Here is a 12,229-nt window from a genome sequence, read left to right on the forward strand (position 1 = left end):
CTCCCCTCCGCCCCAGCCCAGTCTCCTCGGGGTCCCGCTGCCGACGGGACGCACACAGCGGGTGGCGCTGCGAGCCCGCGGCAGCTCCGGCCGCGCCGCCCCCGCTCTCCTGTGTGCGCCAGTGTGTCTCTGTCCGCGTCGGGGCGGAAAGGGGAAGGGGGCAATGGGGAGGCAGCTAACCGCTCTCGAAAGAAGTAGCGGTGCAGCGATGGGGAGAAAGTCCGGCCGAGGCGCGGAGCCTTCTGCTCAGCAGCAACCGGGACGTGCAAATGGCCGGCTTGATTGCCAGCGGAAGGAGAGCTGGTAAGGCGTGGGAGAACAGCATTGAGTGCATAGGCACACATGCACGTCTTCCTGTTCAAGGGATGAGGACAGGCGTAAAGTAAAGTATGTTGCCGGCAATAATAATAATACTAAAAAAAATAAAAGTATTCTTTTCCTCGTCCCCGCAAAAGAAATTTGCACGGCTTGACATCGCCCCAGAAGCAAAAGCTGTTCAAAAGAAGCCTCCCGCCCAAGCATCTCTCTTTCCATAACAAGGGATGAATGCTCACATGCCTTTTTTCTGCGTCCCCGACACACAGGGCAGCCCCGAGGCTCCAGCCGGGAGCGGGGGCTGTTCCCAGCATCGCCTCCCTGGAGACACCAACTTTGCGCAAGCATCGGGGCTCCCTGTCTGCTTTTTGCACTTTGCAGAGCAGTACCGCTCAGGCTGAAAAGCAGAATTCTCCGATTGCCAAGATCAAGATTACTCAACAGGAGGTTGGTCCATTATTCAGCTCCTCACCGGGCCTTGCAGGCAATATAAATATGCTTCTTGAAAAATAGTGCCCTTCACAAGAAGTAATAAGGATCCCAGTTTGTTTCGAAATCCACAGTGTAAAATGGAATTACTCTGTATTTAAAGTGCCCCACTAAAGCTCCTATGCACTTGCCATTATCCCCTATTTCCCTAATCCCTTTTTTAAAAAAGTAATTCCAAGTGGCAGTTAGAAAACCATAGAACAGGAAACACGGTAATTGTCCTAAATAGCGCAGTTTTTCCTCAATACACACCTTCCTGATGTGCAACAATTTCTCCATACATTTTAGCAAAAGACAGGCAGTTTGCTTAAAACTATGCCATAACAAGTGAAAAGTGAAAAACTGGTGTTCTACTTTTTAAAGCAGATATTGCAAATTGTGCTCTCCTCCATGGAATTGTTGAGGAATTTTTAATATATCTTTATAATTAAAAAAAAAAAAAAGTGTCATGGAGTGAGCTTAGAAAGCAACCCCAATTTATTCTAAGAAACATAAGGTTATCCTGATACAGCGAAATAGTTTTGTCCTTTTATCATAAATCTGACAAGAGCATGAGCAACTGCACACCTAATTTGCTCACACCTTTTCCCAGCTCCTTCTTTGCAAAGATAAACCAGACGTCGCTTCATGGAATGTAACTGAAATGTAGCAGGTTTTGGCAAGTGCATACTTACTTTCAGCCACTCATACTGAAAGATTTGTTGGACTGCATCAAGTATCCTTACTCCATCACCTTTACAGCTGTGAACGTGTTGACGGCTGGATTAGCCACCACATCCACAAATAAAGCACTAGATATTTCAGTTCTTGTTTTCTGCTTTTGCATTCTTAGACTGGAATCGAGGAGAAGGCAACACCTTTTGATCACGGTTTAGTCTCATCAGGCACAGGCCAAGGGTAGCAGGAAAGGCACTACCAGCAGGCAGAAATGAAGTGGTGTTTTACATCACTTCAGCTCCACACATCTCCCGTCACTGCTCTATTGAAAATTTTAACTGGAAAATGACAATAAAAAGCCGGAATAAAGGGTAAAGCAGGACACGAAATTCGATAGACATTGCTACAAGCTTGAAGGGAAGCGACTTAAAAGGTCAGAGAGCAAACAGGAATGGCCACAATCATCTGAAGGCAGTTGGAAGGTAAGTTGATCGACACCGGTTTGACCTGCAGGTCAGCAAACTAGTTTAACTCTACCTTGATCTGCACAACGCAGAGACAAGTTCCCGGCTCCTATCAAGCAACTCAATGCCCTTATCTGGAAGGGTTTAGTAAAAGTAAATCCACTACAAAAAGGAGCTATTCAGCCTTCAAGTGCTGGGTTTTGCTGGTAAAAGAAAGGAAAAATATGTGTGTTCTCACACAGCCTGGATCCAAACTGGTGGCTCCCAAACAGCAGCAGCACACACTCCTTCCTGGGTGAAGGATGAGTTTTGCTGCTGGCTCTATCCCACTGCCAGACAGTTCCGAGATGGAGCAACCAGTGCCCCAAAGAAACCATCAAGCTCCTGGACAATACCATCTTGATAGCTCTCTCTTTTCAGGTAGGTATCAGAGAAGCAGTATTAGGAGTTATTCTCTTCTCCATTACCCTTTTTACTAGATGCTCAGACCATTTCATCAGGACCAAAATTTCCAAGTAACATAACCACTGCCCCTCACTCCCACTGGGGAAATCAGGTGCTGCTACACCATCCCATTTACATGGCATTAAAAAACAAAAAAATCAGAGCAAACTGTTGCTTTGTTTCAGTAGCAAACTTTGCAGGCCTCTCCTGGTTGCATTTGTAATGAAGAAAAATCTGAATGCAGCTCAGAAAAAGTCAACCAGAGCAACTCTTGTTGCTAGTGGTTGTTAATAGTCCCACCTAACCCCTACACCATGCAAAGAACCAAAATCTTGAATGCATCTGGAATTGACTGGTCTGTGCTTTTTGCCCTGCAGTTTAATACCTGTTGTTTAAGGTGCTACTAACATATGTTTTACATGTGTGCACAAAAGATCATTCTGCTATGCAGATTACATGCTCTAGCCCTAATTTTTCAGTACCCCAACAGTAAGCATCACCTCCCTAGGTAGATAACACAAGAGGCCAGATTTCCAAACAGAAACAACACGACCTCCACATGCTTCCCCACCCCCATCTCCCCACCCCCCAAAGAAGGTGGTAAAAGAAAGTTTTAGGAGCTTGAGGGGTTTCTGGTTTGGTTTCGGTTTTGGTTTGGTGTTTTGAGGGTTTTTGCCAAAACACTAATCAAATGCACAATTGTGTTTTTATTGTTGTCCAGGGGGAGCTTGTGGAAAAGATTTAAAGGACACAGCAAGGGCGGCAGCGCTTGACCGGCTGGCTGACAGCACCCCGCAGCCCCTGAAATTGCCCAGATTCCCGGTCCTGTGGGGAAAACGCCCCCGAACAAGAAGGGAGTTTTCACACACAACCGCGAAGTTTCCCAGCCCTGAGACCTGAAGAAGCTAGTGCTCACTACGGCAATTAGCATCGCTCCCAGCCACAACCACCTCACCTCAAAACAAAAGCAGAGGACCACTTTTTCTTTTGTCTTTTAAAGCAATAATGACCCTCAGCATTTCAATATTAAATCTCCTTTCACAATAGATCTAGCGTGATGTGAAAAAAAAATTTCAAGGAGGAGGTATATGCAAAGCAGCTTCTCAAACATACACAAATTTGTGAGAGGCACTGTAAAATTAGTCTGATAAAAACAATTTTCTTTAAAAAAGGGCTAATGTCTTTCATTTAGTTTCCTCTGATGGTACATTTTAAAAAGCATGAAACAGAACAACTTACCCATTTTAATGCCTCAAAGCTGCTCTCAGTATGGGCTAAAATTTACGTTCATTGTATGTTTTCTCTGAAACTCTAGAGAACAACTCATGCCATATGAGTTCAAAGTAAATCATTGACTGTAACGATGGACTTACAATGAAGAAAAACAACTGGCTGACCTAAGGTAGAATGATTTTCTGGAGTTTATTAATACCATTTAAAATATTACAGATAAAAATCAATTACATTTCATGCATTTAAAATGCAAATCTAAAATGTTCCAGCGAAGGGCTTTTCATTTCAATGTGAAATATCCAAATTATTTCAACATTACAATGAGACAATTAGTTTGCAGCATTGCAAACCGCTAATGTAGTGTCAGGAGTGTTTATTAACATTTATCAATATTATTTTCAGGAAATACACATAGGCCAACGTTAGTTCAGTTTCACTTGGACAGTTTATTTAATACATGGGTTGTGGCAAACCCACTTTATGAAATATAGGAGAACTCTCACCGTAACTATACCTGAACTGCCAGCAAATGCAAATAAGTACATGCTCCATTAAATTAAATGTCATTCAACATTTATCAAATATTGTTTGCTTAATTACAGTTGTATGCCTAGCTAAATTAATATTCAAGCAAAACCTATATTCTGAAGTGTGATTTGATGCACACTTCAAGAAAGGAGTCCAGAAAAAAAAAAAAAAAAATCCAGTGAATCAGGACTGCAACAAGAATGTTTTCTCGTGACAGGAAAAGAAATAAAAATTAAAAAGAAAAGAAAGCTCAAATGTACTTCAATAGATTTTCAAATATTTACTGGAAGAAATGTACAAGAAAAATACTATACAAAATCGTCTCCTGGACAACTGCACCTCACACCGATATATTGGTGGAGTTTTATTTAATTGTTAGCTAATCTAGAATGATTTCCCAGTGGTACAAACCTATAGGTTCAGACGCATTTTACAAATATTTAATTTTCCTATTCCCCTCCGGCCTCCCTTTTTTGGCATTGGAAATACATCTTCGCTTGAAACCCACGGTTCTTTTTCAACTGTCTGAAGTTAAAAAAAAATATACGACTTTCAACCTAATTATTTTTAACATATTTCGCGATTCCTGCTCAAACGAGAATTATACAAATATGCTGGCAAACGCAGTGAAATTCGGACTCGAGGAGGTAAACGATTTGTTAAAATTAAAAAAAAAAAAAAAATCATCAAGGGGGAAGGGAAATAAGCACACTGCCGCTCCGGTCCCGGGAGCAGACGGGCTCCGAGCAGGTACCGGGATGAGAGCAGGTCCGAGTGTCTGCTCGGCGCTCTGCGGGGCACGGAGCGCGGCTGGCGGCGCTGCCGTCGGAGGCCCCGCCGCGGAGCAGCCCCGGCCCGCCCGCCCCGCCGGGGCACCGCGGCTGTACGTACAGTGGCGGAGGGTGGGAGTACTGGACAGTTTCCAGCAGCAAAGCGAGAGGGGACGTGGGTGTTTTTTCCGCTCTAAAAGCAACACGAGGCGGGGGGGTCTCAAGGCGAAGGGGAAAGGAGGCGGCGGCGGGGCCGCCCCATGGGGGTCGCGGCTCTCCGCCCTTGCCGAGCCGCTCCCCTGCCCCCGTCGCCGGGGTTGCGCGGCCCGGCCTCACCGCCAGCACCGTGCGGGGCTCCGGGAGGGCAGCGGAGCGGCCGCGAGGCTGAGCGCTGTTCTTGCGGAGCCGTGCCAGCTACTTACGTGTCCGCGTCCCCGCCGCAGGGCTGCGCGCTCGAGGGGGGTGCGCGACCAGGAGGGCGGCGGGACTGGGGGGCGCGACGGCCCCGAGCCTCCGCCTGTCACTCCAGGCCGTTGCGGTGGCCGGACTCGGGGGGTGGCAGCAGCTCTGGGGAATGGCAGGGCGGACTGCCGGCCGCGCTGTGCTCGCTGTCGGTGTCGCTGCCCTTCTTGCCGCCGGGGCCGGGGCCACCGCCGGGGCCGCCGCCGCCGGGACCCCCGGCGCCTCCGGGGCCGCTATGGGTCTTGACATGCTTGCTGAGGTGGTCGCTGCGCATGAAGCGCTTGTTGCAGACGGGGCAGGCGAAGCGCTTCTCGCCCGTGTGGGTCCGCAGGTGCCGCTGCAGCTCGTCGGAGCGGGTGAAGCGCTTGCCGCAGAAGAGCCAGTTGCAGACGAAGGGCCGCTCGCCCGTGTGCCAGCGCAGGTGCGCCTTCAGGTGCGAGGTTTTGCCGTAGACCTTGCCACAGCCGGGGATGTGGCAGCTGTGCAGCCCCTTGCGGCGCAGGCTGGCCCCCGCCGGCCCCAGCCGCTCGGCCTCCTGGCAGTTGGGGCAGTCGCAGGTGGCGCGCCCCGAGTAGCGGCGGGCGGAGGAGCGCGGCGAAGCGGCCAGCGGCGCGGCGGGGCCGCCGCCCAGCATGGAGCCCCCGGCGCCGGCCAGCGGCGAGGGGGCCGAGTCCGGGTAGGAGCCGGGCAGCACCGGCTTAAATCCGTCCATGAGATGCTGCCCGGCGGGGCTTAGGAGGTGCGAGGAGGCGCCGCTGCTGAAGGCCGAGTGGCTCAGGCCCGAGTAATCCGAGTTGTAGCCGCCCAGTGGCGAGTGGAGCGAGGTCTGGAGTCCGCCGGGCGCCGGGTGCAGCGAGCCTGGCAGCGCGGCCGCCCCGTTGGGGCTCTGCACGTCGATCCAGCCGGCGCCCACGTCCCACCAGCTGGAGGCGCCCGCTGAGCCAACCTCTCCGGCGCCGAGCCCCGGGTGCGAGGGCTTGAACCAGGACTCGTAGGGGTGCGCCATGCCCACCCGCGGGTAGATGCCCTGCAGCCCCTCCACCGACGTGTGCACCTTGGAGATGAAGACGGGCTGGTGCGCCGCCGCCTCCTGTCCTGCCGCCCCACCGCCGCCGCCTCCGCCGCCGCCGCCGCCACCGGCGCTGCCTGGCGCCTGGAAGACGGAGTAGTCGTTGGCGAAGGGCGAGCTGGCGGCCGCCGCGCTGCTGGAAGTGAGGGAGAAGGCGCTGGAGCCCGGAGAGCCGCCGCAGCTGAACGAGTCCGAGACGAGGGCGGCCGCCGCCGCCGCCGCCGCTGCCGCCGCCGCCGAGGAGCCGTTCCGCGCCGCGCCCGCCACACCGAAGCCCGGGAGGCCGGAGCCCACGGCGCCGCAGCTGCCCGCCGAGGCTGAGGAGGAGGAGCGTTTCCAGGGGTGGAAGCCTTTGCCGAAGGAGGACGTGCTGTCCGAAAGGGCGGACGGCGAGGGGCTTGGGCTGCCGATCTTGTTGCAGGTCGCGGCGAGCATGGCCAGCGGCGTGGAGCCTACCCGCGGTTCCTCCTGCGGGCACAGAGGGGAGAGGGCCGTCCCGCCGGCGTCAGTGATGGAGCGGCCCCGCGCCGCCGCCCCGCGCCCCGCGTTCCGCGCCCGGCACCGTTCCGCCGCCCGGCCCCGCTCCGCTCCGCCGCCCGGCCCCGGGCGCAAAGTTTCGCGACTCCCGCGGGAGGATCCCTTCGCTGGGGCCGGCACCGCAGTTCTGCCTCCAAACGCCCACCGGGGCTTTTTTTCACCGTCCAACTCCCCTCCCCCGAAGGAGCTCAGGAAGGGTTAAAAAAGGGGGAGAAAAAAGAGAGGGGAAAAAAGTTGCGTCTGCTACCGTAGCTTTAAAGATGCCCCCGGCACGGCGGCAGCTACGTTTCAGCCTGCTCCCTTTCCCCGGGACGTGGCTGGTCCCCGTCCCTCAGGCCAGTAAGGCTGTTTTCTTAAATATAGAATCGCAGGTCTACCAAATTACTACTCTTTTTTTTTTTTTTTTAAGCGTCCTTTAAATCAGCCTAATTTACGTAGCAACGATAATGAAATACATATATAAATTTAACATATGTAAATATGTATGCATACACGAGTTGAACGTACCTGCTAGACACGGTGGGTTGTGTTATTTTAAAGGGAAATAAAAAGCCACAATCTGTTGCAAATTTTATAGAAAAATGCACGAAAAAAAAAAAAAAAAAAAGATAGTGCTGGGTTTGGGATTATTTTTTTTTGTTTGTTGTTTTTTTTTCTTCCAGCAGTCACATGTAAAGAAGAAAAGCCACTTCTTCGGGGGCACAGGAACAGCACAGCCCAGGCGCTGTAGGTTGTTTCTACAAATGCCCTTAAACCTTTTCTTGCTCACTGAAAAGTGACTCTGCCCCCTTTTCCCCCTCTCACTCTTTCTTTTCTCTTAAATTCACTTGTACTTAAGCTAAAAAAAAAAAAAAGGAAAAAAGAAAAAGAAAAAGAAAAAAAAAAAAAAAACAGGCTGAATAGAGGAGACTGATAGCCCCGGTCAAGACAGGGGTTATTTTAACCCCCTCCAATCGACAATAAAAAGAAACCAATTAAACCAGCAAGAGAAAAAAATCCTTAGACTCACCCCTAGAAGTGAAGTTGCCATCACACAAAAGTGCCCTCCTCTCAGAGGATCTTTTTTATATTGATAAATCAGAGGCAGTGTTTTTTTTAGAGGTGTGCAATACAATGATCAGTTCCGCCCATTCCACCACAATTGTAGCTCCCTCGCCGGCTTTGAAGTGCCGCTGAGCCACCGCCAGCCAATCCCCGCCACCGCCGCCTCGCTCGCCGACGTGACTGCGTGAAGTCAGCAGCGCCGTCGAGCCCGGCCGTCGAGCCCCGCCGGCGCTGATGACCTCACGCACTCACGTCGGCGAGCGGCGCGAGCTGCGGTCCCGGTCCGCAGGGACCGCTCACCCCGGGTCGGGCTACTTCGTCCCGGCTGCCCCTTTCCATCACCCCCCCCCCCCCCCCCCACCCCCGTGTGCGCAATTTAACAACAGTTGCTTTTGTGTGTTTTTTTGGTGTGTTGGTTTTTTTTGTTTTGTTTTTTTTTTTTTGTTTTTTTTTTTTCCCGCGGAACGGTTAATGTTTAAATTTTTATATCATCATTATCATCATCATCATAATCTCAGTCTTACTGTGATTATCGGCACGAACTGGCGAGAGCGGTAGCATCCCGTTTCTCCGCTAGTGTAGTCCTCCCCTTTCCCCCTTCCCGATCACTTCTGGTCAGCCCTTCTTCTCCCGTTGTCCGGCAAGGGGGGGAAACATTTTAGGCCACTGCTGCCTGTCCCTCCCTCCCTTCTCGCCCTCGCCGACCGCGGTTTTAGGCGTGATTCTTGGCGGAGGGGTTGCACAAGCGGCGTCCACCCGGGCGGCACCGGCACAATCAGGGGCGTCTTCCCTCCTCCTCGTCCCCCTCGAAGGTGAGCGCTTTGCTCCCCTCGACTCCTCGCCCAGCCCTGGGAGGCTGCGGGGAAGGGCAGAGCCCTCTCCTCCTGTCCCTAGGGGACTCCGCTCGGACCGGCCCTGCTCGCCCAGGTGCTCTCACCCCCGCGGGCTTTCCATGGCTTTGCTTAGCTTTCCAGGGGATGTTTTTCCTCTTTCTCTCGGCTTCGGTTTTGACCCGTTTCCGTGTCGTGGGGATATTGACTGTACATCATATCTATTGATCAAGGGAGTAATGTACATTATCATACTTTGAAGTAAGAGTGAAGTAAATTAATGAACTGCTTTCTTTCTCTGAAAGCTGACGCTTACCATAAATGTCGCGTTTCCCTCTGCAAGCTGCTCTGAATGATTTTAGCCTGTTGAGAAGGCGTGACAGGCCAGCCCAGAAGGAGGAAGGGGTGGGGGAAGGAGGGAACTCCGTTTAACAAATAAAAAAGAATTAACTTCATTGCTTTGGTCTCCTTCTATAATGATATTCATTTTACAGACCTAACGCGCACTTGTTTAAATTTCGGGTTTAATTTAATCAATACTATCACCCGCAAAGAGGGGAAGAACACTTCTCGGAGATACTCCCTTGTATGAATACTTATTAACTTTTTATCTCCACTTTCTTTATCTGCAGGAGATGGGGAGGAACTATTAAGACATAGATTAGAAACCGTAAGAGCAAAACAAGCATCGTGAGCATTACATTTTAGATGAACACAAAATCGCATTTTGTGGTGTGCCAGGTTAGGTAAAAAGATCGACACGCATTCCTTTCAGCCCCAGAAAGTCTGAGAGACTTTGCCATACACCGGAGAAGTAGAAGCCTTTAGTGATATATCTCTTTTTAGGACAGCCTCGCCGGGTGGGTCTTCCATTCGCATCCGTATTTTGTCTGCACTTGTCTGCCCAGAGGAAATGTGTCCTTTTTTGATCTTTTCGTGTTTGTTTGTTCCGATGCTTGCCTTGACTCCTTTGATTTGGGGTCGAAAATCCTTAATTTTCAGTGCGCTTTTCCTTTAAAAGCACCGTGTGGGAAATTATTAAAAACTCGTTGTAAAAATAGTCGTGGGAGTCTTTACAAGGGAACTCAACTGAGAGGGAGGAAAAAATAAAGGCAAATACATCAGAACAGAAATCACAAAACTCCTGCCAGTGGGCATCCTCCTGCTACTCTGATAATTTCCTCGAAACTGGAAAAGCAGCAGCTTCTGAACTTTGAGAGCGGTGAGCTGATATTTTCTGAATTCGACAAGGAAACATCTGTAACCTTCCTCCTTTGTATACATTGCCTGCTGGGCAAAGGATTTAAGCAAGCTTACAATTTTGTTTGCATTTGCCTTATTGACCACTGCACTTAAGGGTGCAGTACATCAACATAATATGCAGGTGGGGGGGGGGGGGGAGCCAGAAAGAGAGGTTTTCCAGAAATTAATTAAAACTTTTTTTTCCCCCCCATTTGAAGTTTAATGTACGGGAGGAGATAAATGTTCATGCCGTTTCTTGAAAACCTGTGGGATCCACTCTCAATAAAGCTAAAATCTATTAGCATTCTGTATGCATCTGCAGCATAAATTTCATTTGAATTTCAAATTTAATAAACCAGGAGGTTTTTAATCATCCCTGGTTTTATTTGTTTGATATTAACATGCTTATTGACCGGGTCTGTTGACCAGTTTGATCATTACAGGACAGCAAAAAGTTAATTAAAACGACCACAGCTCCTTAATCATATCATCTGTCTCATCCATGTCGCTCCCTTTATTACAGCCTATGATGGATAGTCTCCCAGATTAATTTCTCTGTTTCTTCGATTTGGACAACAGCTTTTTGGACCTAATTTACATCCTGGGAACAACTTGCTCAAGTCTACCTAACATCTTGAGCTTACAATGTAGATTAGCAATCTCGGAACTTTAGACACAACGATATCTGTCGCTAACCTTTCGAGAACGGGGGTGGATATTCTTGGAGTAAACCCCAATTCTCCGCGCTGCGACCGGCAAGCGGACAGAGATGGATAGACCCTTGTACCAGAGGTCCTCGCCTGTCTACAGACAGCGCTGCCGGGGTGTAGAGGGGGATTTCTCTTTGAGGAAACAGAGGTCTGTGCTATTTGAAAAGGCGCAGCTGAAAAGATTAAACTGCAGGCTGACCACGCCGTATGCTGAATGTCCGTGTTAGCGAGAGAGTGTTTCACGCCACCCTTGCGCCAATTTAGGGGCACACGGGTGGGAGCCAGGCTCTCCTGCCGCCTTCCTGGCGGTGCAGCTCCGCTCCGCTGTCTATCAAACGTCCAGCGAGGAGGAAGCTTCGCTCCTCGGCGTCCAGCGGCTCCTAGCTCCGCTCCCGTGGTCATGGGGGAAAGCCTCTAGGCGGGGGCCTTGTCCTCGCCCTCTCTGGGCTCCGTGCTCTGGAAAAGGCTGCGTTGCTACCGTGTTTGACCCACCGCCCCGTACCTGCTGCCCTGGGTAGGTGGGGGCCAGGAGGTGTCCCCTTCGCCCGACACCTTCACCTAGAATCTGTCACCTGGAAGATTTACAGAGGGGTGACAAACAACTCCCCAGGCTCACGAGGTCTCGGCTTGTGCGGGGAGTAGAGAAAGGGGAATAGGACTTAAACGAGACAAAACGGCCATCAGTCAGAAAGGACTGTGCTGTGCCTGGCAGTCACTGGGCAAAGAGGGTGGTTAATGTCTTCCTTTAACCTCTACCTGCACCTCTGCATTGCTGTGCTTTACCTGGGACGTTTCCCTCACTGCCTCCCTGGGCACTTTCGTTGAGACCGGAGCTCCCTGTCGGGCACGGGGTGCAGCTCGGCGGGAGCGGACAGTGCGTGTGCGCCGGTGCCTCCACCTATTGCCTATGTGGGTTTTTTCTTCCGTGGGTGTAAACGTGTCCCAGGTACGCGCCAACCCTCCCGGTGTCCCCGTCCCGCTGCCCACCACGCGTTTCCCAGCCTTGAGCGGCCTGACTGCCCCTCCGCGCAGCCGGCGGGGAGGCGCCCGGCAGAGCCCGGGCTTCTGTCTGAGCCCCTTTGGAGACGGAGAGAGTACACGCCGACCTGTCTGCAGCCGGCGGAGGGGATTCACGATTCACTTCGACGTCTTTCCTCGTTTGTTTATTTATTTGTCTGGATCTGTGCTAAAACAAAAACAAAAAAAAACCACAAAAAAAACCAAACAAACAAAAAAAAAACAAAAAAAAAAACAAAAAAAAAAAAAAAAAAAAAGCTAGTTGCGTCTCTGAAAGGTCCCTGTAATTAAATTAGCCCGGGAAGACACCGTGCACATGCTGGTGTGTGCATGCCTGGGGAGGGAGAGGAAGAGGCGCCTTCACACCCACTCTGTTTACATCGCTGGTGTGCGCCTAGATCAGATCCGCATCTCCTCC

The 12,229-nt window shown here is 50.9% G+C and overlaps 1 protein-coding gene across 1 annotated transcript; it reads right to left on the minus strand.

Moving 5' to 3' along the window:
- Nucleotides 1-5,056: 5,056 nt before the first annotated feature.
- Nucleotides 5,057-7,128, minus strand: SP8 (Sp8 transcription factor). The gene has a single exon (XM_053982282.1). The coding sequence runs from the start codon at nucleotides 6,864-6,866 to the stop codon at nucleotides 5,421-5,423; it is 1,446 nt and encodes a 481-aa protein (XP_053838257.1). The 5' UTR covers nucleotides 6,867-7,128; the 3' UTR covers nucleotides 5,057-5,420.
- Between the last annotated feature and the right edge of the window lie 5,101 nt (nucleotides 7,129-12,229).

This window comes from Vidua macroura, chromosome 1 (genome assembly GCF_024509145.1).
Source record: "Vidua macroura isolate BioBank_ID:100142 chromosome 1, ASM2450914v1, whole genome shotgun sequence".
NCBI classification, from domain to species: Eukaryota; Metazoa; Chordata; class Aves; order Passeriformes; family Viduidae; genus Vidua; species Vidua macroura.

What these genes read in the sequence shown, in the direction of transcription:
- SP8 (XM_053982282.1), bottom strand. Translation starts at nt 6,866, where the DNA reads ATGCTCGCCGCGACCTGCAACAAGATCGGCAGCCCAAGCCCCTCGCCG.